At 40.7% G+C, this 24600-nt stretch overlaps 1 protein-coding gene across 1 annotated transcript; it reads left to right on the forward strand.

Moving 5' to 3' along the window:
• Nucleotides 1-1080: 1080 nt before the first annotated feature.
• med17 (mediator complex subunit 17) lies at nucleotides 1081-24600 on the forward strand. Its single transcript, XM_078402711.1, has 12 exons — nucleotides 1081-1430; nucleotides 4604-4770; nucleotides 7013-7223; nucleotides 9922-10058; nucleotides 10585-10669; nucleotides 13516-13668; nucleotides 14731-14861; nucleotides 16310-16494; nucleotides 17909-18046; nucleotides 18497-18614; nucleotides 21901-22060; nucleotides 23682-24600. The coding sequence occupies exons 1-12, from the start codon at nucleotides 1184-1186 to the stop codon at nucleotides 23888-23890; spliced, it is 1941 nt and encodes a 646-aa protein (XP_078258837.1). The 5' UTR covers nucleotides 1081-1183; the 3' UTR covers nucleotides 23891-24600.

Consider the following 24600-nt stretch of genomic DNA (forward strand, 5'->3'; position numbering starts at 1 on the left):
AAGGTGGAAGTGCTAGTTATCAACTAGTTATCAACTTCAGGATTATGAGGTGGTGTGCATGCTTCAATAGTGCAGAGGTGGAAATGGTGGCGAGCTTCAAGTTCCTCAGTGTAAATATCACTAACAATTTGTTGTGGACTAACCATATGGATGCTACTGTCAAAACGCAACACCCACACCTCTACTTCTCTGGGAGACTAAGGGGGTTCCAATGGCTCTTACCAACTTCTACAGATGCACTGTAGAGAGCATACTATTTGCTTGCATCTCTGCTTTCTTCTGTACCTGCTCTGCCCAAGCCTGCAAGGAATTGCAGAGTTGTAGATGTAGCTGAGTGCATGGCACAGATCAACTTTCTCACCTTTGATTCCATTTGTAGAATCAATGAGCTATTCACCTAAGATAGACACAAAGTACTGGAGTAACTCAGCAAATCAGGCAGCTTACCTGAAAATAAAGGATGGGTGACATTTCGGGTCGGAACCCTTCAGACTGGGAATCACATAGGGAAAGCAGTAAAATAAGGTCTCTCCGAACTCCGACACAAATTACTGGAGGAGCCTGGCTGGTCGGGCAGGTATGCCTACTTTGAAGACATTCTCTCCCCAACGGAGACCTTCTCTCACTGCTCCACCTCTGTGATTCCCACAGTCTGAAGAAAGGATCTGACCCGAAACATCACCCATCCTTTACATCCAGAAATGGTGCCTGACCCGCTGAGTTACTCCAGCACTTTGTGTCAATCTTTGGTGTAAAATCCAGCATTTGCAATTCCTCCCTGCACAGCTTTTTCACCCCAGTCATTTCATCATCTCTCCTCTGGCGGAAAATATGTGGAAGTGCGAACCTCCTTCTCTCCAGAGATGCTCATAAGGTCATAAGTGATAGGAGTAGAATTAGGCCATTCGGCCCATCAAGTCTACTCCACCATTCAATCATGGCTGATCTATCTCTCCCTCCTAACCCCATTCTCCTGCCTTCTCCCCATAACCCCTGACACCCGGAGATGCTGCCTGTCCAGCTGAGTTTACACCAGCATTTTGTGTCCCCCTATCCTCGGTGCAACAACCAGCATCTGCAGTTCCTCCCTGCACCAGCCCGAGGAGCAGCTCCAGCTCCAGCTCCAGCGCTGCGGCCTGCGTCACACGGGTTGACGGTCGGCGCGGAGCGGAGAGGAGCCGACATGGCGGCCGGCCCGCCCGTCACCATCAGCATCGAGGCGACCTGCGAGAATCAGGTGCAGGAGGTCGCCCTCGATGGCACCGAGGCCTACTTGCTGCCGCTCTCCATGTCGGAGAACCTGGCCAAGTTAGCGCAGAAAATCGACTTTAACCGCAGCGACTCGGAGGGCGAGGAGACCCCGGCCCAGGTCCAGGCCCAGGGCGGGGAAGAGTGGGCGCAGCGGCTGCAGGACAGCGACGACGATGACGGTGAGCCCACTGTACTGCTCGCTGGTGGTGCGGGGGGCCAAAGCTCTTCACTTGCCTCCTCGCTTTGTTCCCGTTGAAGCGGCTGTTGTGCCTCACTCAGCACAGCCTGTGCTGTGTGGGCAGACGCAGCCATTAATCTCTGTACTGGGGCAAAGCCCCACTCTGGTCACTGAGTTTGAGTTTAGTTTATTGGCACATTGTACAGTGAAAACATTTTTTGCATGCTAACGTGACAGTGGAAAACCAATACATGAATACAATCGAGCTATTCACACTGTACAGATGTGTACACTAAATAAGATAAACACTACACAATTGTAATCACATATTGTCTTTCCGCTGACTGGATAGCACGCAACAAAAGGCTTTTCACTGTACCTCGTTACACGTGACAATAAACTAAACCGAGAACTCTAAATAACATTTAGTGCTAGATAAAGCTAGTAAAGTCCGATTAAAGATATTCTGATGGTCTCAAATGAGGTAGATAGTAATTCAGGACTGCTCTCTGGTTGTGGTGGGATGGTTCAATTGCCTGATAACAGATGAACCATCCTACCACAACTGCGTTGCCCGGAGCAGAGCAGGCAGAACAAGGGTCTCAATGCCAGTGGCTTGTCAGTGGCTGCAGTGTAATCACTCTGTATCTTCGGAACTGCAGAAATATGAAGGTAGATGTTATTGCTGGAGAATTCGGGGAGGTGAAGTTCTTGAACGGACCAAATGCTGGAAGAACTAATCAGTCGAGCAACTTTTTGTGGAAAGAAACCAGTCAACATTTAGGGTCAGCAATTCCTCAGAACTTGCACTTGTCGTCTTATAGTTTTGAAAAGCCGAGGAACAAGACAAAATCCCATATGGATATAGGTGAAGGTGGGAAGGTGCATGAAGATTGCCTACTAGCAAGACATTCTAACGTTAGAGTGGGAGAAATGAACATAAGCACGATCATGGAAGATGATGTGGAATTAGAGGTAACACTAGCAAGTTTGCAGATGACACAAAGCTGGGAGGCAGTGTGAACTGGGAAGAGGATGTTAGGAGGTTGCAGGGTGACTTGGACAAGTTGTGTGAGTGGGCAGATGCATGGCAGATGCAGTATAATGTAGATAAATGTGAGGTTATCCAATTTGGCGGCAAAAACAAGGAGGCAGATTATTATTTCAACGATGTCAGATTAGGTAAAGGGGAAGTACAACGAGACCTGAGTGTCCTTGTACACCAGTCACTGAAAGTAAGTGTGCAGGTACAGCAGGGAGTGAAGAAAGCTAATAGCATGTTGGCCTTCATAATGAGAGGATTATGAGAAAGAAGTCCTTCTGCAGTTGTTTCGGGCCCTGGTGAGACCACATCTGGAGTATTGTGTGCAGTTTGACCTGCTAATTTGAGGAAGGACATCCTTGCTATTGAGGCAGTGCAACGTAGGTTCACGACATTAATCCCTGGGATGGCGGGACTGTTATATGAGGAAAGATTTGAAAGACTGGGCTTGTATTCACTGGAGTTCAGAAGGATGAGAGGGGATCTCATAGTGACATATAAAATTATAAGCTAGATGCAGGAAAAATGTTCCCAATGTTGGGTAAGTCCAGAACCAGGGGCCACAGCCTAAGAATAAAGGGGAGGCCATTTAAAACTAAGGTGAGAAGAAACTTTTTCACCCAGAGAGTTGTGAATCTGTGGGATTCTCTGCCTCAGAAGGCAGTGGAGGCCAATTCTCTGAATGCATTCAAGAGAGAGCTAGATAGAGCTCTTAAGGATAGTTGAGTCAGGGGGTATGGGGAGAAGGCAGGAACGGAGTACTGATTGAGAATGATCAGCCATGATCGCATTGAATGGCGGTGCTGGCTCGAAGGGCCGAATGGCCTCCTCCTGCACCTATTGTCTATTGTCAGATGAGTGATTGATAGAAATAGACTAGGGAAAAAAAGGCAAATGGGAGTGGGAGCAGGGTGGGGGGATTGGCGGGGAGGGGAGGAGGAAGGGCGATGAATAGGGGGACAAAGGCTATCAGTCCGAGTAGAGCTTGATAATGCTAAACTGATAATGGGATCAATCTAAGGGAGAGATAAAGGGTAGATGCAACAGATAGGGGAAGGGGAAGGTGTGGGTGGATGTAGCCAGGAGGAGAAGGGGGATGAAGATGGGTGATGAGGCTTGGGAGTATGGGAAAGGGAACAACAATGGGAGGACCAGAGCGGGAGGAACACAGGAAGTAGGGATTACCTGAAATTGGAAGATTCATATCTACATTTTGGTTGTAGATTACGTGGGCAGAATAGGAGATATTGTTCTTCCAGTTTTGCATTGGATCTCACCCTGGCAGCAGAGAAAGCCGAGAGAGAACCCGATTGAGGTACAAAAGCAGATCTTATGTTTTTAAGATAAGAAGACGAGATAATTTTTTCCAACAAGAAGTTGGTTGTAATCTGGAATGAGACAGGGTCTCCACAAGGATACATTTACGTATCTAGGTGAGCGCTTGATCGCAAGTGTTGAAAAACAGGATTGATGTAGTCAATGGACGGCTTCGACATGATGCGCTAAAGGACCTTCGGACTTTGATTCAGTGATATATCATTTGTACAAAAGGTGGCACCTGAAATTGCTTGTAGTGTATCAGGATTTCATGTATGCTGAGCTTCATCCACTGAATGTTGTAAATGCAAAGGGAGGGCCATGTCAAAGAGTTAGATTGGGCTTTGTGATTAACTTAAGAAAATTCCAGGCAGACTGGAATGGCCAAATATGTTTTCTGTGCCAGAATGTTCTATTATCATTCTTTTAGTCAAGTTGTAATATTAATCAGAAGATTGTTCCTTATTCTAATCCAAGAGTTCAAACATAATAGAACCAATGCTAAAGTTCAGTACAGTGAGCACAGATGTTGTATAGTTGTCTTGGGAATATGTACATACTCTATAGAGAGCAAGGAGATTGTATCTTTGTTGGTGTTTATCCCTGAAGTAGGGCTGCTTAACCATTCAAATTGCTGTTTCTTTTCCTGTTTTTTAAAAATGTGCATATCAGATGCTGTATTCCTACACTACGTGGTACCTTTATGTCAAAAGAACTTCATTACTATGGCGTGTTTTTTCGACATTTTGAGGTAATGAAAGACACTATATATCCGCGGTCTTCCTTTTAATCCTGCTTTATTTTCTAATTTTTAGCAATGCTGAAGTTTCAGCCCTCCTTGTGGCCATGGGACACAGTCAGAAATAACTTGAGAAGTACTCTGACAGAAATGTGCGTACTTTATGATGTACTTAATGTCCTCAAGGAGAAAAAGTATATGACCTTGGACCCAGTCTCTCAGGAATCACAACCTTCCAAACAGGTATTTGCACTTTGATCCACTACATCAAATTTACAAAAGTCTCTGTGTTGGAATGAACTGCAGGTTTAAACCGAAGATAGACACAAAAAGCTGGAGTAACTTAGCATCTCTGGAGAGAAGGAATCAAGACCCTTCAGACTAGTCAGGGAAAAGGGAAATGAGAGATATAGATGATGATGTAGAGAGATAAAGAACAATGAATGAAATATATGCAAACAAGTAACTATGATAAAGGAAATAGGCCATTGTTAGCTGTTCTGTGAAAACGAGAAGCTGGTGCGACTTCGGTGGGAGAGAGAGGAGATGCCGGGGTTACTCGAACGTGAAATCAATATTCATACCACTGGGCTGTAAGCTGCCCAAGTGAAATATGAGAGTCTCTGTATGTAGTAACATAAGAAAATAACTGCAGATGCTGGTACAAATCGAAGGTATTTATTCACAAAATGCTGGAGTAACTCAGCAGGTCAGGTAGCATCTCAGGAGAGAAGGAATGGGCGATGTTTCGGGTCGAGACCCTTCTTCAGACTGATGTCGGGGGCGGGACAAAGGAAGGATATAGGTGGAGACAGGAAGATAGAGGGAGATCTGGGAAGGGGATGGGGAAGAGAGGAACAGAGGAACTATCTAAAGTTGGAGAAGTCAATGTTCATACCACTGGGCTGTAAGCTGCCCAGGCGAAATATGAGGTGCTGTTCCTCCAATTTCCGGTGGGCCTCACTATGGCACTGGAGGAGGCCCATGACAGAAAGGTTAGACTGGGAATGGGAGGGGGAGTTGAAGTGCTCAGCCACCGGGAGATCAGATTGGTTAACGCGGACTGGGCACAGGTGTTGAGCGCAGCGATCGCCGAGCCTGCGTTTGGTTTCGCCGATGTAAATAAGTTGACATCTGGAGCAGCGGATGCAATAGATGAGGTTGGAGGAGGTGCAGGTGAACCTCTGCCTCACCTGGAAAGACTGTTTGGGTCCTTGGATGGAGTTGAGGGGGGAGGTAAAGGGACAGGTGTTGCATCTCGTGTGGTTGCAGGGGAAAGTGCCCGGGGATGGGGTGGTTTGGGTAGGGAGGGACGAGTGGACCAGGGAGTTACGGAGGGAACGGTCTCTGCAGAACGCAGAAAGGGGAGGGGAAGATATGGCCAGTGGTGGGGTCCCGTTGTAGGTGACGGAAATGTTGGCGGATGATTTGTTGGATAAGCTGGCTGGTGGGGTGGAAGGTGAGAATGAGGGAGGTTCTGTCCTTGTTACGAGTGGGGGTAGGGGGAGCAAGAGTGGAGCTGCGGGATGTAGAAGAGACCCTAGTGAGAGCCTCATCTATAATGGAAGAGGGGAAGCCCCATTTCCTGAAGAATGAGGACATCTCTGATGCCCTAGTGTGAAACACCTCATCCCGGGTGCAGATGCAGCGTAGACGGAGGAATTGGGAGTAGGGGATAGACTTTTTGCAGGAGACCGGGTGGGAAGAAGTGTAGTCCAGATAGCTGTGCGAGTCAGTGGGTTTATAGTAGATGTCAGTCACTAGTCTGTCTCCTGTGATGGAGATGGTGAGGTCCAGAAACGGGAGGGAGATGTCGGAGATAGTCCAGGTATATTTAAGGGCAGGATGGAAATTGGAAGTGAAGTGTATGAAGTCAGTGAGTTCTGCATGGGTACAAGATGTATGTAATAACATGTTAGTTGTGGATACCAAGTCAAATCAATGCAAATGGTCTGTGTCTTTAAGGTATAGTTGCTGAAAGGTTTCCATAACATAAATAGTATGCATTGAAAAGTTTTAGATTTTTGATAGATGAAAGTGAAAATCTTGGGTTTTTCCATAGGAATAGGAATACTTTATTGTCATATGTGACTAGGCACAGTGAAATTCTTTGCTTGCATACACAATGTATACAAATAGCAGCCACCTATGGCACTGATTGTACATTTTATCTTCATTTTATTCCTCTAGTTGGAAATGCTTATTCTCTCAGTAATTGATTACCTTTTTAGTAAGAATATTTGTTCAAATAGCATAAATGTTCTGGGGACATGAGCCTGCAGATGTGGTAATCTGGAGTAAAAAAACAAACAGGTGGAGGAACTCGGCAGGTTGAGGAGTATTTGTGCAGGGAAAGGAAATGTTAATGTTTCGGATGCTGCATCAGAACTGAAAAATGTTTGGGCATTTGATTTTATGGGATATTTACAGTAAAAGTGCTTTTTCCTTCCTGCATGTTGATTGCCATATATTTATTTTCCATCAGGGTTTGCAACTGTGTGGGAAGAAGAAATCCCTAGCTGGAGCTGCTCAAATTCTCCTGAAAGGAGCAGAAAGATTAAATAAATCAGTGTCTGAAAACCAGGAACATAAACATCAAAGAGACTTCAACTCAGAACTACTCAGACTGCGGCAACACTGGAAACTAAGAAAAGTGGGGGACAAGATCCTTGGAGATTTGAGTTATAGAAGTGCAGGTATGCAGGGTCACAGTTCTTAACTTCCGCCAGTGTCTAACAATCTGTCAGGCTTGGTCTTTGAGTCTATTCATTCACAATCCTCTAAAGTAAATGTTCTCTTGAATTAAGAAATTTCTAATGTTAATCCTAAATACTGACATTTATTCTTGTAGTTTTTCCGCTGCATCTCGACTCTATTTTGAGGAAATCACTTTTCTGCTTTAATCTCAATCCTTTTAAGATTGAAATGTAAGAGTGTGATATAGACAATAGACAATAGACAATAGGTGCAGGAGTAGGCCATTCAGCCCTTCGAGCCAGCACCGCCATTCAATGCGATCATGGCTGATCACTCTCAATCAGTACCCCGTTCCTGCCTTCTCCCCATACCCCCTCACTCCGCTATCCTTAAGAGCTCTATCCAGCTCTCTCTTGAAAGCATCCAACGAACTGGCCTCCACTGCCTTCTGAGGCAGAGAATTCCACACCTTCACCACCCTCTGACTGAAAAAGTTCTTCCTCATCTCCGTTCTAAATGGCCTACCCCTTATTCTCAAACTGTGGCCCCTTGTTCTGGACTCCCCCAACATTGGGAACATGTTATCTGCCTCTAATGTGTCCAATCCCCTAATTATCTTATATGTTTCAATAAGATCCCCCCTCATCCTTCTAAATTCCAGTGTATACAAGCCCAATCGCTCCAGCCTTTCAACATACGACAGTCCCGCCATTCCGGGAGTTAACCTAGTGAACCTACGCTGCACGCCCTCCATAGCAAGAATATCCTTCCTCAAATTTGGAGACCAAAACTGCACACAGTACTCCAGGTGCGGTCTCACCAGGGCCCGGTACAACTGTAGAAGGACCTCTTTGCTCCTATACTCAACTCCTCTTGTTACGAAGGCCAACATTCCATTGGCTTTCTTCACTGCCTGCTGAACCTGCATGCTTCCTTTCATTGACTGATGCACTAGGACACCCAGATCTCGTTGAACTCCCCCTCCTCCTAACTTGACACCATTCAGATAATAATCTGCCTTTCTATTCTTACTTCCAAAGTGAATAACCTCACACTTATCTACATTAAACTGCATCTGCCATGTATCCGCCCACTCACACAACCTGTCCAAGTCACCCTGCAGCCTTATTGCATCTTCCTCACAATTCACACTACCCCCCAACTTAGTATCATCTGCAAATATAGTGAATGTATCTCGTTTGCGTTTGATCTCTTCTTGTATGAAAACCTCACATCTTTAATTAATCTTTAATTATGCTGCGTCCTAAGCAAATACATCCCTTCTTGGGTACTAAAGTGAAAGTGACACATTATTCTAAGTGTTCCTGAAGCCTGGTGCAATTGCATAAAGACTATTTACTTATGCATTCTGGTCTCCTGCAATTATTTGCTTGCATGATTTAAATCTTTTGTTTCCTCAAACCGTGTACCCCAGCTGTATACACTATTTCTCATTATTTAAAATATATTTTAAATGTATTTAAATGAAGGGTCTCGACCCGAAACGTCACCCATTCCTTCTCTCCCGAGATGCTGCCTGACCTGCTGAGTTACTCCAGCATTTTGTGAATAAATCGATTTAAAATACATTGTTTTATCTATTATTCTTATAAAAAAAAGCTACATATTCCCATTCAATAATTCATCCACTGTCTTTTAGACAATAGACAATAGACAATAGGTGCAGGAGTAGGCCATTCAGCCCTTCGAGCCAGCACCGCCATTCAATGCGATCATGGCTGATCACTCTCAATCAGTACCCCATTCCTGCCTTCTCCCCATACCCCCTCACTCCGCTATCCTTAAGAGCTCTATCCAGCTCTCTCTTGAAAGCATCCAACGAACTGGCCTCCACTGCCTTCTGAGGCAGAGAATTCCACACCTTCACCACCCTCTGACTGAAAAAGTTCTTCCTCATCTCCGTTCTAAATGGCCTACCCCTTATTCTTAAACTGTGGCCCCTTGTTGTGGACTCCCCCAACATTGGGAACATGTTATCTGCCTCTAATGTGTCCAATCCCCTAATTATCTTATATGTTTCAATAAGATCCCCCCTCATCCTTCTAAATTCCAGTGTATACAAGCCCAATCGCTCCAGCCTTTCAACATACGACCGTCCCGCCATTCCGGGAATTAACCTAGTGAACCTACGCTGCACGCCCTCCATAGCAAGAATATCCTTGCCCATTCAATTATCTTTGTGTATTTTCCTCATTTTATTGGGTTGTAGTCAACAAATATGCGCATGTAAAATAACTGTCTTTTCACCCATGTTGTTAATTTGGATTGTAAATAGCCGAAAGACAGGTATTGATCTTTGCATATCCCATGCATAACAAGAGTTTGTTATCTAGTTTCTTAAATATTTTAATTAATTTATTTTATTATATTCCACGCTAACTTTTTGATGTATTTATTTCAATCAGCTTTCTCATACTTAACATTTTTATGTTGGCTTTGTACAAATGTCAACATGTCTGACATTCAACGGTATAATTTGGGAAACTAAAAATAAGCATAAAACAAATAATAAAAGTAAGTATCCTCACCATGCCATTTTTTTGTTTCTGAAGTAAACAAAAGGGAATTTTCATCATAAAATTCCAGCTAAATCACCATAAACTTCAATTGTCAGATGTAGAAATCCTTTTAAACAATAAAAGCACTTTCATTAAATTTGATTTTTCTTTTCCATAGGTTCCCTTTTTCCACATCATGGGACATTTGAAGTATTAAAGAATACCGATCTGGATTTAGATAAGAAAATTCCAGAAGATTATTGCCCTCTTGATATAATGATTCCTAGTGACCTGGAGGGATCAGCATATATAAAGGTAATAACTCGTAGTGTCTAGTCTTGGATGATTAATCGTTTGTCTTGGTCCCCCCCGTCCCCCCATTATTTCATCCACATCATTACAATTATTTAAGGATTTAATGAGTGATTACTGTCCTGTCATTGCTCACCATTTCCACTTGCAGTAATTGAATCAAGTATAATATCAATATTTATAGCTTGCTGTGAATTGTCAGAAGAGGTAAAAAAGTGGGGGCTTTGGGAAAAAGTGAGGGCTTTCTGAATTTTGAAAGATGTATGGAATAAATTGTGCATTCTGATAACAACTGGAGCATTATTATTTCATTGATTTCGATGAATACAAAATAGTGTAGGAGGAAGTACAAAGGAGTTATAAATAGAGATTGGCACACTTCATGATAACAATTTTGTTTTCTAAAGTTTGGAATGGAGGACATGTATCCTGAAAAATCAATGAATACTGGTGACAGCATTTCTTTATTGAATGACTTGTGCAATTGCAACATCAGGATTATTGTAAATCTATGAATTTTCTTTCAAAGGTTTCTATACAGAAGCAGGCTCATGATATTGGAGATCTTGGTACAGTCAACCTCTTTAGAAGACCTTCACTGAAGCCAAATCCAGGTACTTAGATGTTCAGAATTTAAAAAAATGTTTTTTATCGCTTGCCTCTGTGTTTCTGTTGAATGATAAGAATGCTGGTAATAGAATGATAAGAATGCTAGTAATAGAATGATAAGAATGCTAGAATGATAGAAAATATTAGCATTTTAACTACACATTTTGTGTTTATAAGGTAGAATGGTTCCAGGAATTATTTGTTTTCCTTTAAATGAAATGTCACAACAGTAATTTATATATCACCTACCCTAGTGTATCACCCTTTGTAATATTGGCAGGTTTAGAGTTCAATATCTGAGATGTGAACATAGAGATTTAGGAAGACACTTTGGCGTATTACTTAAACTTATTGTAACAGATGATCGAGCTTTTGGGGAAAATGTTAAAACTGAATTCACCTATAGTAATAGATCCCACATTGTACTTGTACTTATGCTTAAGTTACCTTCTGCATTTTCTCACTTACAATTACTGCCTCTCAATACAAAGTTAGCTGTGAAAAACTGAAGCTTCTTTGTTTTGAAGACCCCAGGATAAATGACAAGCAAAAAAGAATCCTAAGATGCAGTCAGATGGCACAACAGCCAGGGACAAATATGGATGGCACTTTATTTGGGTGGTTTCAGCAATGTTTGCATGTCATCATTTGTGTTGGCTGGCATTTATTTGTATTGACATGTCTTCAAATAGGAAAGATTAAGTTTAATGCAAGTAGTTGCTGGTGTCGGCACAACGTTACATGCTAGTTATGTATTTTCTTACAGCAGATGGTACAGTTTTGCATCTGATTCCCTTTTCATGATTAATGGATACATCACAGTTGAAGGGAGAAGTGCATGCAGTGTTTTTCTTTTACAGATACAGCATGGAAACGGGCCCTTTGGCCCATTGTGTCTAGACCGGCCCATTTTAATTACACTGACCATCAATCACCTATTCACACTAGTTCTATGTCATCCACTTTCTCATCCACTCCATACACATTTAGGGGCAATTTAATAGAGGCTAATTAACCTACAAACCTGCACGTCTCAGGATATGGGAGAACATTGGAGCACCAGGAGGAAAATCACAGTCATAGGGAGAATGTGTAAATGCCACATAAGACAGCATCTGAGGTTAGGATCGAACTTGGGTCTGCTGCTGTGCCAGCTGCACCAGTGTGCCACAAACAATCTATTCAGATATTCAGTGGGCAAAACCATTTGACACGGGGTGCGAGCCTGGTTTCAAGCATTACCACTGAAAGTTGCATGTGTTATAAACCGTGCTTTCAAAGTAACATCTAACATTGAAATGATTTTAAAGCAACTTCCAGCATTAAAATTTAATTGACCACTACCATTGAGAAAGTCACAGGCACTTGCAGGTACAGCAGGTAGTGAAGAAAGCTGATGGCATGTTGGCCTTCATAACAAGAGGAGTTGAGTACAGGAACAAAGAGGTCCTTCTGCAGTTGTACAGGGCCCTGAGACAACACCTGGAATATTGTGTGCAGTTTTGGACTCCAAATTTGAGGAAGGACATTCTTGCTATTAAAGGAGTGCAGCATAGGTTCACGAGGTTAATTCCCGGGATGGCGGGACTGTCGTATGTCGAAAGAATGGAGCGACTGGGCTTGTATATACTGGAATTTAGAAGGATGCGAGGGGATCTTATTGAAACATATAAGATTATTAAGGGATTGGACACGCTAGAGGCAAGGAACGTGTTCCCGATGTTGGGGGAGTCCAGAACCAGGGGCCACAGTTTAAGGATAAGGAGTAGGCCATTTAGAACGGAGATGAGGAAAAACTTTTTCACTCAGAGTTGTGAACCTGTGGAATTCTCTGCCTCAAAAGGCAGTGGAGGCCAATTGTCTGGATGCTTTTAAGAGAGAGATAGATGGAGCTCTTAAAGATAGCAGAGTCAAGGGATATGGGGAGAAGGCAAGAACGGGTTACTGATTGGATGATCAGCCAAGATCACAGTGAATGGCGGTGCTGGCTCGAAGGGCCGAATGGCCCACTCCTGCACCTATTGTCTATTGAGAGCGTCACAATCTGCCAGTACCAGTCCCTGTAGCACATCATTCTTACTTTGTGAAATGTCCTTCATTGCTGGGTATAACTTTTCAGTTCAACAACAATATTGAAGAGTATTTTCTCCAGAAGGATTGCAACAAGGTACCAGGATTTTTAAAAGAGAGAAACAGGTTGAACAGTAAACATTGGCCTTCGATGATGAATGAATTCCAAAAAGAGGCATATTTCATTAAAATAGGACAATCCTGGCCTAACTCAGGGGGCAGACGGATGATTTATGACATGTTTTTGAGCATGTTATGTAGCTTTTATCACATTAACAACTTCTAAAAATACTTTCTCCACATTCCAGTGTCGAAAGTATGTTGGAAAACTTTCATGCTTCCAATTAATTATAATGAAACGTGTACACCTGAAGAATATTTTATGCTGTTGATACATATCTCTTAAAAAATTAATATGTGTAGAGGATGTAGGATTCCCACATTTTTCTGCTTCTAGCTACCTGACTGACAATTTAACAGTTTTTGTCAAACTGTTTGCCAAATCCTCTATTGTGTATCAAAGATAGGAATGTTCCCCTTATTGCGCTAAATTTGTTTTCGTGTTGGAGTGCCAAATTTACAACCAGAAGTAAATTCATCTGGAAGAATCCATTATAAAAGTGAGACAAAAACTTCTATAAAGGAGTTTGCAAATGGCAAGTATTTTTACCATAATGAAGGAAGTCAGCGTAAAATAAATGTGTTTTTGAATGTGTCTTGACAAGTAAACTTTGCATCATCCTATGTTCTGAATAGCTTTCAATCTGCACATTATTTACAGGTACTGCACACTGGCAGACCAAGCTGGAAGTAGCACAAAATGTTCTGTTATGTAAAGAAATATTTGCACAGCTGTCTCGAGAAGCAGTGCAAATTAAATCACAGATACCGCACATTGTAGTAAAAAACCAGATCATCTCCCAACCATTTCCAGGTAAAGGAAATAATTTTATTGTAGCATTTAAAGTACCATTCCCTTTTTTTTGTTGTAGTTATAACCTAACTTTTGTGCAGAGATAAAGTGCAAGATTTCGATCACATATTTATTCTGTGTTTATTTTATTTTTCAATATTAGTAGATTCAAAATATTTCAATTTTTATGTCTCAATTTTTTTCAAATATAAATGATGCTTCATGGTTTAAAAAATTAAACTTTAAAAAAATCACAATCGCAATATTGCAATAGAGGAGGTTGTGAGGAGTCTGATAGATGTATTTAAAAATAGTGAAGGATACAGACAGCAGATAGGAAGAAACTATTCCCATTAGCGGTGATCAAAAACTAAGAAATGTTGAATGAAAATGATTGGAAAAAGAAGCAGACTTTTATTGCAGTTAAATCTTTTGTTTGGGGCGTAGTAAAGTTTGGAATGTGTTGTTATGTGTGATCGTGGAGGCAGATTCAACTGTAACATTCAAAAAAGAGTTTGAAAAGGATCGAATAGGGACAATTAGAGTGATTTTAAAATTATTTCTAATTTTATTTTTTTAGTACATTTTTATCAACCTGAAGAAATCAGGCGCAAAGTACAAAAGTGGTGATCTTTTTCTGACCAATGACCAATGTACTCTCTCTAAAAGATGTCAGTAAAACTGGATGTTCAAGTTGTTTAAAAGGGTCTTGTACAATAAAACCCCGATAATCTGGCACCCAGTTGGTTTGATTTTCTGATTGTCTGGCATGTGGCTCGGTCATAGTCCAGAATGTGAACTGGGGATTTGGGGAAGGGTTCAGAATGTAAGTAGGGGGTATGGCCACTGGTTGAGATCTGGACCATGAATCTGCTGTGCAGCCTGAGCCAGCGTTGGGATCAAAAATAGTAAAATTAAAATATGTTTGGGTTTTAATAGGAGTAACATTCAATAACCTGGAAAATCTAGTAGTTCAGTGCAACCAAAATCCTACGGGTACCAGATTAATGGCGTTTTATTGGAGTATGATCTGCTTCTTTTGGATACCATATACACATTCAGTTGTATTATGACACTCCTCAGGTTTGCAGTTATCCATTTCCTTGTGCCACTTTGTGAATGATAAGAAGGCTTCAAAAGTATGTGTTGAGAAGCAACGGCCTGATGACCATCTGTATGTGCTGGAACACAACCTGCATCAGCTAATGCGAGAGGTACTGAAGATTATTAAAACAATTTAATTTGAACATAATTATCATAACAACTTCGTATTTCATTTTAATATAGGTGACTTTTCCAAGTGTAAACTGACAATGTTTGGTGAGAATAGTTAATTTTAATAAAGAACTTGGAAGAAAAAGTTAAGTTCTAATTTTGGAGTGAAGTAAAGAACGACAAATCAAGAGGGTAAAAATGGTCCATGAAATATCCTTGTAACTAAAGTTAAGTCCAATTAGGAGCAAGAAGGCAGCCGGAGAAATAGTGGATCTCCTCAGGGACCAAGGGGGTAAACTATGTGTGAGCCAGGTAATTTGGGTAAGATCAAGTTCGAAGTTCCCTGAAAATGGCAACAAAGATAACAAAGAAAGTAGATAGCATATTTACTTACAAAATTGAAGCATAGAATATAAAGTTTAAGAAATTATGTTGCAACTTTACAAAACATTGTTTGCCTCAACTTGGGAGAATGTGTATGTTTCTGGACACCACACTACTGGAAACAAGTGGTTATAAAAGTGCTGAGAAGATTCACCAGGACATTGCCTGGATTGGAGGACTTTGGTTATAGGGAGAGGTTGGATAGGCTGATCATGATTTCCCTGGACCATAGGAAAGGGTGATCTAATAGAGGAATATAAAGTTGAAAGAGGCATAGCTAGGATAGACGCTCGGATTATTTCCCATGGTAGGGATAACAAAAACAAAAGGTGTAGGTTTAAGGTGAGAGGAAGCAGCTTTAGAGGGGATTTGAATAGAACATTTTTCGAGATTGGTTGATCTGGAACTTGCTGTCAGAAGAGGTGGTAGAGTCAGATACAATCCCTACAGTTAAGAGATGTTTAGACAGGCATTGAAATATGCAAAGCAAATGAAACCTAATGCAGTCAAATGGGATTGTTGGAGATAGACATACAGGTTGGCATGGACATGGTGTGTCTCTGTGCTGTATAACTAATTCAATGGCTCTAATGGAGGCTTACTGCATCTAGGCATGTTGGGTTGTGTAATAAAGACAGAAGTTGGGAAAGTTTGCGTCGATGAGGCTTTTATCTCTGTGGAAAGATTGGATAAGTTGCTATTTCCTTTGGAGCAGAGGAGATTGACAGAAGTATCAGTTGTGATGCATAAAACTGAGTGCCCTAGACAGTAAATTTGAAGGACCTATTTTCTTGACCTGAAAATTAAAATATCAGAGAGCAATAATTTAAAATGATTGGGCAACTTCTACGTTCTAATTATATGCAGTTCTTGGCTCGAAAAGGTTGTGGATGCTCAGTTGAGTATATTCAAGGCTGGGAGCAGTGCATTAGGAATTGAAAGAACTGCAGGTCAGATGGGAGTGCTTTCTTGAGGTGCTGTATTGCTGACGATTTTATTGAAAGATGAGTTGAGTTTGAGGAACTGTATGGCCTACTTTTATTGCTTAAAATTTATCTTGCAGTTTCATAAACAGACCTTGAGTTCTTCAATGATGCCCCACCCAGCTACTGCACCCTTTGGGCTGAAGAGAATGAGGTTAGCAGGACCCCAGGCGTATGATAAAGGAGAGATCAGTACTCTACAGCAGAATGAAGGATTATTGGAGAAGATAATAAAACAGGCTAAGCATATCTTTTTGAGACGTAGGTGAGTATGATCGGGGAGCATTGTGCAAGCAGAAAAATGTTTAAAATGTTGGAAGTATCAGGAGCAGAATATTTTAAAAAATATTTGAGGATTATTTTTTTAATGTTTTTAATTAATTTGGTGAAAGTGACACTTAATATGTTGATGAAGGTTATATTTAGATCTTTAGATATGTAGATTCAACACAGGAGAAATGGCTGTTGTACACTAGTGAGCAATATATGGGTATTGTAAACCTAGAATTCTTTCAATGTTAATGATCAACAGTAGAACAATAAGTTGGCATGTCAGTCCTTGTGGGGAAAATGAACAATGGGGAACAATCCAATTACTAAACATTGTGTCGCTTTTAATAAAAGGAAAAATAAAGGGATATAATTGAAAAGTAGGGAATTTATAATAGATCAGTATTCAATTAGGATCTGAACACACTTCAATTATTGCGTAGTTCTGGTTGCCAGATTATAAACAGGATATTGATACACTGGGAGAGTGCGGAGAAAATTTACAGGGATGATACCAGAAATGAGGTATGCATTTCAGGATAGAATGAACAGATGAGGTTTTTCTTTAGGAATAAAGGGAAGGGATGGGATTAAGGGATTAAGACACGTAAAATTATGAAGAGATTTGATAAAGTGGATGCAGAGTGAATTCTCCTTGTGGGGAAATGCATAACTCAAGGCCATCACTATAAGCAGTCACCAAGATATGCAAGAGGGAATTCAGAAGAGAGGTGTTTTATCCAGAGTGGTGAAAATGTGGCATTCTGTACCACAGACAATGGATAGTCAGGTTATTATCATATCATATCATCATATATATACAGCCGGAAACAGGCCTTTTCGGCCCACCAAGTCCGTGCCGCCCAGCGATCCCCGTACATTAACACTATCCTACACCCACTAGGGACAATTTTTTAAATTTTTTTTTTTACATTTACCCAGCCAATTAACCTACATACCTGTACGTCTTTGCACACTGAGGTACATGTGCAGTAAAAATCTTGCTTGCAGCAGCAGCAGCATCTCGAGTACATAGACTCTGACACAAAAAACGTGAATGATATACAAATACTGCAGGACAGTGTAAAGAAAAAGATATTAGTGAAATAATTAAAGAACAGGCAAATAGTCTAAATACATTTAATTAGAAGGGTTGAAGCAAATAGTTTAGACATTTAAAAGGAAGCTTCGAGAAGTCAAAGGGAGAGAAGGAAATGGTCAGCCAACTGGCCTATTTTGCATCATAAATCGTATGTAGATAATCTTGTGCAGCCCGAGGCATTTATAATGTTGCTAATTTGGAAAGTATACCAAAGCATTTCATAATATAATCATAAATCACAAGCAGCTTTCAGAAATATATTTTGGGAATGTATATAGTGAATATATTTTTATGTTTTTAACTTTAGAACTGCAAGGACAATTGACAGTTTGGCCAGTCGTATTGAGGATCCGCAGATACAAGCTCATTGGTCAAATATTAATGATGTGTATGAATCTAGTGTGAAGGTGTTGATAACATCTCAAGGCTATGAGCAGATTTGCAAGTGAGTAATTGTGCAATGATAAATTTGGTGTTTATTTTTCACACCAGTGTTGCTAACATTTGAATATTTAACATTTCTTGACACGACATAGAATATGTACTATTTTCTAAGCATCTGATATAAGTGCTTGAGATGAGACTTTTCTGATCTCAAGATCCTGCTGATAATTATTTTTCGGATGGGTAAGGGGTGGGTAGTCTGCAAGTGACCATGCCCCTCCTAATTGTCCCATTGAGACCTCAATATTGATCTTTTGTCTGATATTGATTAGTCTTTTAGATTTTTATAAACTGAACAAGAGTAGCCTTCTATTTATCCAGAATGCAATATGGATGAGACTTTAATTCTACTATTTCCTCAATTCTCAACATCTATAGTTCTGTGCGTAGGTTGTTTATAATAATTTGCATTTCTGCTTGGATTTGATTTATTTTTTTCTCCTTGTCTCAGATCAATTCAGCTGCAGTTGAACATTGGTATTGAACAGATTAAGGTGGTGCACAGGGATGGTAGAGTAATTACGCTCTCTCACCAGGAGCAAGAATTGCAGGACTTCCTTCTATCCCAGGTAACCATTTGAAAGAAACTGTATAATAACGATCAGGACACAGTGAATGCAATAAAATAATTTATAATGCATAAAGATGCATTAAAAGAACAAAGTTTCTGAGATATCAGCATGCTTTTAATTCTCCTGACTCAAAACGTCACCTATCCATTTTTCTCCACAATTCCTGCCTGACCGGCTGGGTTACTTCAGCACTTTGTGTCTTTTTTTGTAAACCAGCATCTGCAGTTCCTCGTTTCTACTGTTTATATATAAACTATATTTGGTAGCTTTTACTCTTTTGAATTTGAACTAAATTAGAACATTTCATTTTTGATGCTAGCAGTGTAAAACTATATTTTATGTTGTACCTTGCATAAGAGCTATATCCACAATATATGGGGCTAGATCTTGTTCATCAACTCACTAATGGATCTGGAAAACCATGTCTATTAAATTTACTTCCTAAGGTTGAATTGGTTCGAAATGGATTGGCTCTGGCTTTCTAAATCATAGCTCACAGCTTGGCAAATAATTATACCTCTGAATTACTTGGGTTATGAATGTTTTATGGAATTCAAACACATCTAAGGAGTACTGGAAATTAATAATTTATAACTTAAATGATTAAAAATGAAAGCAACACACTTGGAAAAATTTGAAACTTTTAAATTAACTCAATTCAAGTTTCCTAATTCCATTCTCCCTATTTTAAGCCAATAAACGAATAGTTAACCTGCTGCAGGTCCAGTGGATAGGAATTGTGACAGGTTTGTGCTCTGCTTCGAGTCCAACATCAAGGTACTTTTGGCGAATCAGCAGTGAAGCGTACCCAGAAAGTTTACAACCTTTGCATTTACAGTGCCCTCCATAATGTTTGGGACAAAGACGCATCATTTATTTATTTGCCTCTGTACTCAACAATTTGAGGTTTGTAATAGAAAAAAATCACATGTGGATAAAGTGCACATTGTCATAGATTTTCATAAAGGCCATTTTTATACATTTTGGTTTCACCATGTAGAAATTACAGCAGTGTTTATACATAGTCCCCCCATTTCAGGGCACCATAATGTTTGGGGCACAACAATGTCATGTAAATGAAAGTAGTCATGTTGAGTATTTTGTGACATATCCTTTGCATGCAATGACTGATTCAAGTCTGTGATTCATGGACATCACCTGTTGCTGGGTGGCTTCTCTGGTGATGCTCTGCCAGGCCTCCATTGCAGCCATCTTTAGCTTATGCTTATTTTGGGGGCTAGTCCCCTTCAGTTTTCTCTTCAGCATATAAAAGGCATGCTCAATTGGGTTCAGATCAGGTGATTGACTTGGCCACTCAAGAATTTACCATTTTTTAGCTTTGAAAAACTCCTTTGTTGCTTTAGCAGTATGTTTGGGATCATTGTCTTGCTGTGGAATGAACCGCCGGCCAATGAGTTTTGAGGCATTTAGAAACATAGATCATAGGTGCAGGAGTAGGCCATTCGGCCCTTCGAGCCTGCACCGCCATTCAATATGATCATGGCTGATCATCCAACTCAGTATCTCGTACCTGCCTTCTCTCCATACCCCCTGATCCCTTTAGCCACAAGGGCCACATCTAACTTCCTCTTAAATATAGCCAATGAACTGGCCTCAACTACCTTCTGTGGCAGAGAATTCCACAGATTCACCACTCTGTGTGAAAAAAAACTTTCTCATCTCGGTCCTAAAAGACTTCCCCCTTATCCTTAAACTGTGACCCCTTGTTCTGGACTTCCCCAACATCGGGAACAATCTTCCTGCATCTAGCCTGTCCAACCCCTTAAGAATTTTGTAAGTTTCTATAAGATCCCCCCTCAATCTTCTAAATTCTAGCGAGTACAAGCCGAGTCTATCCAGTCTTTCTTCATATGAAAGTCCTGCCATCCCAGGAATCAATCTGGTGAACCTTCTCTGTACTCCCTCTATGGAAAGAATGTATTTCCTCAGATTAGGAGACCAAAACTGTACACAATACTCCAGATGTGGTCTCACCAATGCCCTGTACAACTGCAGCAGAACCTCCCTGCTCCTATACTCAAATCCCCTCGCTATGAATACTAACATACCATTTGCTTTCTTCACTGCCTGCTGCACCTGCATGCCTACTTTCAATGACTGGTGTACCACGACACCCAGGTCTCGTTGCATCTCCCCTTCTCCTAATCGGCCACCATTCAGGTAATAGTCTGCTTTCCTGTTCTTGCCACCAAAGTGGATAACCTCGCATTTATCCACATTATACTGCATCTGCCATGCATTTGCCCATGGCAGATGCATTTGAACTTGGGCAGATAGGATGCGTGTATACACTTCAGAATTGATTATGCTACTACCATCAGCAGTTGTATCATCAATGAAGATAAGTGAGCCAGTACCTTCAGCAGCCATACATGCCCAGGCCATAACACCCCCACCACCGTGTTTCACAGATGTGGTATACTTTGGATCTTGGGCAGTTCCTTCTCTCCTCCATACTTTGCTCTTGCCATCACTCTGATATAAGTTAATCTTCGTCTCATCTGTCCACAAGACCTTTTTCCAGAACTGTGGTTGCTCTTTTGAGTACTTCTTGGCAAACTGTAACCCGGCCGTCCTATTTTTGCGGCTAACCAGTGGTTTGCATCTTGCAACGTTGCCTCTGTATATCTGTTCATGAAGTCTTCTGCAGACAGTGGTCATTGACAAATCCACACCTGACTCCTGAAGAGTGTGTCTGATCTGTCGGACAGGTGTTTGGGGATATTTTTTTATTTTAGAGAGAATTCTTCTGTCATTAGCTATGGAGGTCTTCCTTGGCCTGCCAGTCCCTTTGCAATTAGTATGCTCACCAGTGCTCTCATTCTTCTTAATGATGTTCTAAACAGTTGATTTTGGTCAGCCTAAGGGGTTTGACTGATGTCTCTAACAGTTTTATTCTTGTTTCTCAGTCTCATAATGGCTTCTTTGACTTTCATTGGCTCAACTTTGGTCCTCATGTTTATAAACAGCAATAAAAGTTTCCAAAGGTGATGGAAGTTTTTTTGGGAATAGTAAAATGAGTTATATCGTACATAGTTCATCTACATTGTCCTTAACTCTACAACAATTGAAAGATTGTATCCAGGTGGCCATGTTATCTGGTTTGTACGTGATAAAGTATAGGGAATCGTGTTGTGTCACATGATGATTAGTCTGAGACCTTTAATTTCATATTAATGTAAAGGAATAACTGTCTGCCTTTCAAACTGATTTTACAAAGTGCAAATTTGTTCATAACTAAATCCTTTGCTGTCCCCAATAGATGTCACAGCACCAGGTGCATGCTGTTCAACAGCTGGCCAAAGTAATGGGCTGGCATCTGTTAAGCTTCAGCAATCATGTGGGCCTAGGTCCAGTGGAGAGCATTGGAAATGCCTCTGCAATAACTGTGGCCTCACCCAATGGAGAGTATTCAATTTCAGGTATGTACATCTTGTCCCACAATGCAGGAACCATCCTGATTTAAGTCCAGCAGACATGGAAATTCGTCTGTATGATATCTGATAAACACCTAGTTCAGTTTATTTGCAAATCCACATGTGTTCTGTCTACAGGTGATGGTAAGCAGAACCATGCCTAGTAGTCTTAAGTCATTGAATGGCTGGAGTATTAGCTGCGAATAGTCCGTAGTTTACAATGCTGACTCAAATTAATCTTTCCTTTTAATTTTTAAAGATAAATGGTTTTCAATGAGTGGGCAAAATCTTCAACTGAGTCATCATTGAATATGGGTGAGGTGCCAGAAGACTGAAGGGTGGCAAATGTTGTGTCTCTATTTAAGAAGGGCTGCAGGGACAAGCCTGGGAACTGAAGGCTAGTGAAGCTAACATCTATGGTGGGAAATTTACAAGAGAGTATACCGAGGGATGATTATACATGCATTTAGATGGGCAGAGGCTGATTAGGTTTTGAAAGTGGGAGATCATGTTTCACAAATCTGAGTTTTTTTGAAGATATGACCAAAAATGTTGAGGGTTGAGCTGTAAACATAAATATGGATTTCAGCAAGGCATTTGATAAGGTTGGCATGGTTGGCTGCTCTGGAAGGTTGGTTCACATGGGATACAAGGAGAGCAAGCTGACTGGATAAAAAATTGGCTTCACGGAAGGAAGCAGAAGTTGATGGTGTATGGTTGTTTTTTGGACGGGAGGCCTGTGACCAGTGTCCCTCAGGGTTCGATGCTGGGCTCATTTTTGTTTGTCATTTGTATCAATGATTTGGATGCGAACATGCATGGCATGATTTGCAAGTTTGCAAATGACACTAAAGTGGGTGGTATTGTAGATTGCAAAGATGGTTGTCAAAAATTGCACCAGGATCTTGATCGGTTGGTCAGGTGAGCTAAGGAGTGTTTAATGGAGATTAATACAGATAAGTGTGAGATGTTGCATTTTAGGATGTCTAACCGGGGCAGGACCTACACACTGAATGGCAAGGCTCTGGTGAGTATAGGAAGGATGTTGTTAAGCTGGAAAGAGTGCAGAAAAGATCTATGAGGATGTTGCCAGGACTCAAGCCTGAGCTACAGGGTCATGTTGAGCAGGCCAGGACTTTATTCCTTGGTCCACCGGAGGATGAGGGGTGATCTTATCGAGGTGTATAAGTTCATGTGAGAAATCGATTGGGTAAATGCACAGTCCTTTACCCAGAATACGGGAATCAAGCATCAAGGGGCATAGAATTTAGGTGCAAGGAAAAAGATTTAATAGGATCCTGAGGGGCATTTTTTTAAAATACAAACGGTGGTAGGTATATGGAACAAGCTGCCAGAGGAGGTAGTTGAGATGGGTACTATCGCAACGTTTAAGAAACATTTACACTGCTGCATCGATAGGATAGGTTGAGAGGGATATGGGCCAAATGTAGGCAAGTGGAGCTAGTGTAGATGTTGGTCGGTATGGGCATGTTGGGCTGAAGGGCCTCTTTCCATGCTATATGGCTCTATGACTGTTAGTTAATGAGCAACATATTCATATGTTAACTGTTTTATGGAAATATTGTGAATTTTTATGAAAGTTCTTATTGTATCTCAACTATTACAGTACGAAATGGGCCTGAAAGTGGTTGTAAAGTAGTGGTTCAGTTTCCCAGAAGTCAATGCAAAGATCTTCCCAAGAGTGATGTGATGCAGGATAGTAAATGGAATCACCTTCGAGGACCATACAAGGAAGTACTGTGGAGTAAGATGGAAGGACGCAACTTTGTTTATAAAATGGAACTCCTCATGGCAGCTCTTGCTCCTTGCCCTTAATTTATAATTTTTGTACAAATCAGTGTCTTTCTGCAGGCGCGTTCCACTTGCATTTACAGTTTTGTGTAGAGTTCTGCTGTTTTAAATAATAAGATACAAATTTGAAACAGCCATGAAATGTTTTTTACTTAATTTGTAAAGGCGTATTGCATTGTTTAATGCAGATGGTAGATTTAATGGACACTGATTATTGACAGTTGTTATGATGTCAAATATCATTTCATTTTGTGTATAATTTTCTACAGTTTGTAAATAAAGTAAAATGTTTTGATTGCAAGTTTCCATATTACTTAATAAACCCATCAACATTCAACAATGGCCTTTCAATATGCTCTGAAAGTGAGCTACAAAGTTATGTAGTTTATAACGAAAGTACTATTAAACAAAATGGACACACTAAAAATCTTCATGAGCAAGTTAGCAAGACAGTGATACTTGCACACTAACTCTGTAAATGGCCAATGAAATGTCTACATGTGAAAAAGGAACTGTCCATTGATTGACATTTCACTAATCACCAAAAACTATTATGAGATTATTGGATAATGGTGCCACAAAAGGACATTTGAGTGGACCTCTCTAATCAACATTTGATATCATATAAATGCTATTGTGGCACCATTATCCAAGAATGCAATAGCATTTATAAGTACATTTCATCTTGGCTTTGACCATTTTGGTCAAAATTGTGATATTTAAAAATATCAGTA

This window comes from Rhinoraja longicauda, chromosome 7, assembly GCF_053455715.1.
Source record: "Rhinoraja longicauda isolate Sanriku21f chromosome 7, sRhiLon1.1, whole genome shotgun sequence".
In the NCBI taxonomy this organism is placed as follows: domain Eukaryota; kingdom Metazoa; phylum Chordata; class Chondrichthyes; order Rajiformes; family Arhynchobatidae; genus Rhinoraja; species Rhinoraja longicauda.

What these genes read in the sequence shown, in the direction of transcription:
- med17 (XM_078402711.1), top strand. Translation starts at nt 1,184, where the DNA reads ATGGCGGCCGGCCCGCCCGTCACCATCAGCATCGAGGCGACCTGCGAG. An exon ending in GGACAGCGACGACGATGACG is followed by an intron (nt 1,431 to 4,603) that starts GTGAGCCCACTG and finishes TCTAATTTTTAG; the next exon opens with CAATGCTGAAGTTTCAGCCC. An exon ending in AATCACAACCTTCCAAACAG is followed by an intron (nt 4,771 to 7,012) that starts GTATTTGCACTT and finishes ATTTTCCATCAG; the next exon opens with GGTTTGCAACTGTGTGGGAA.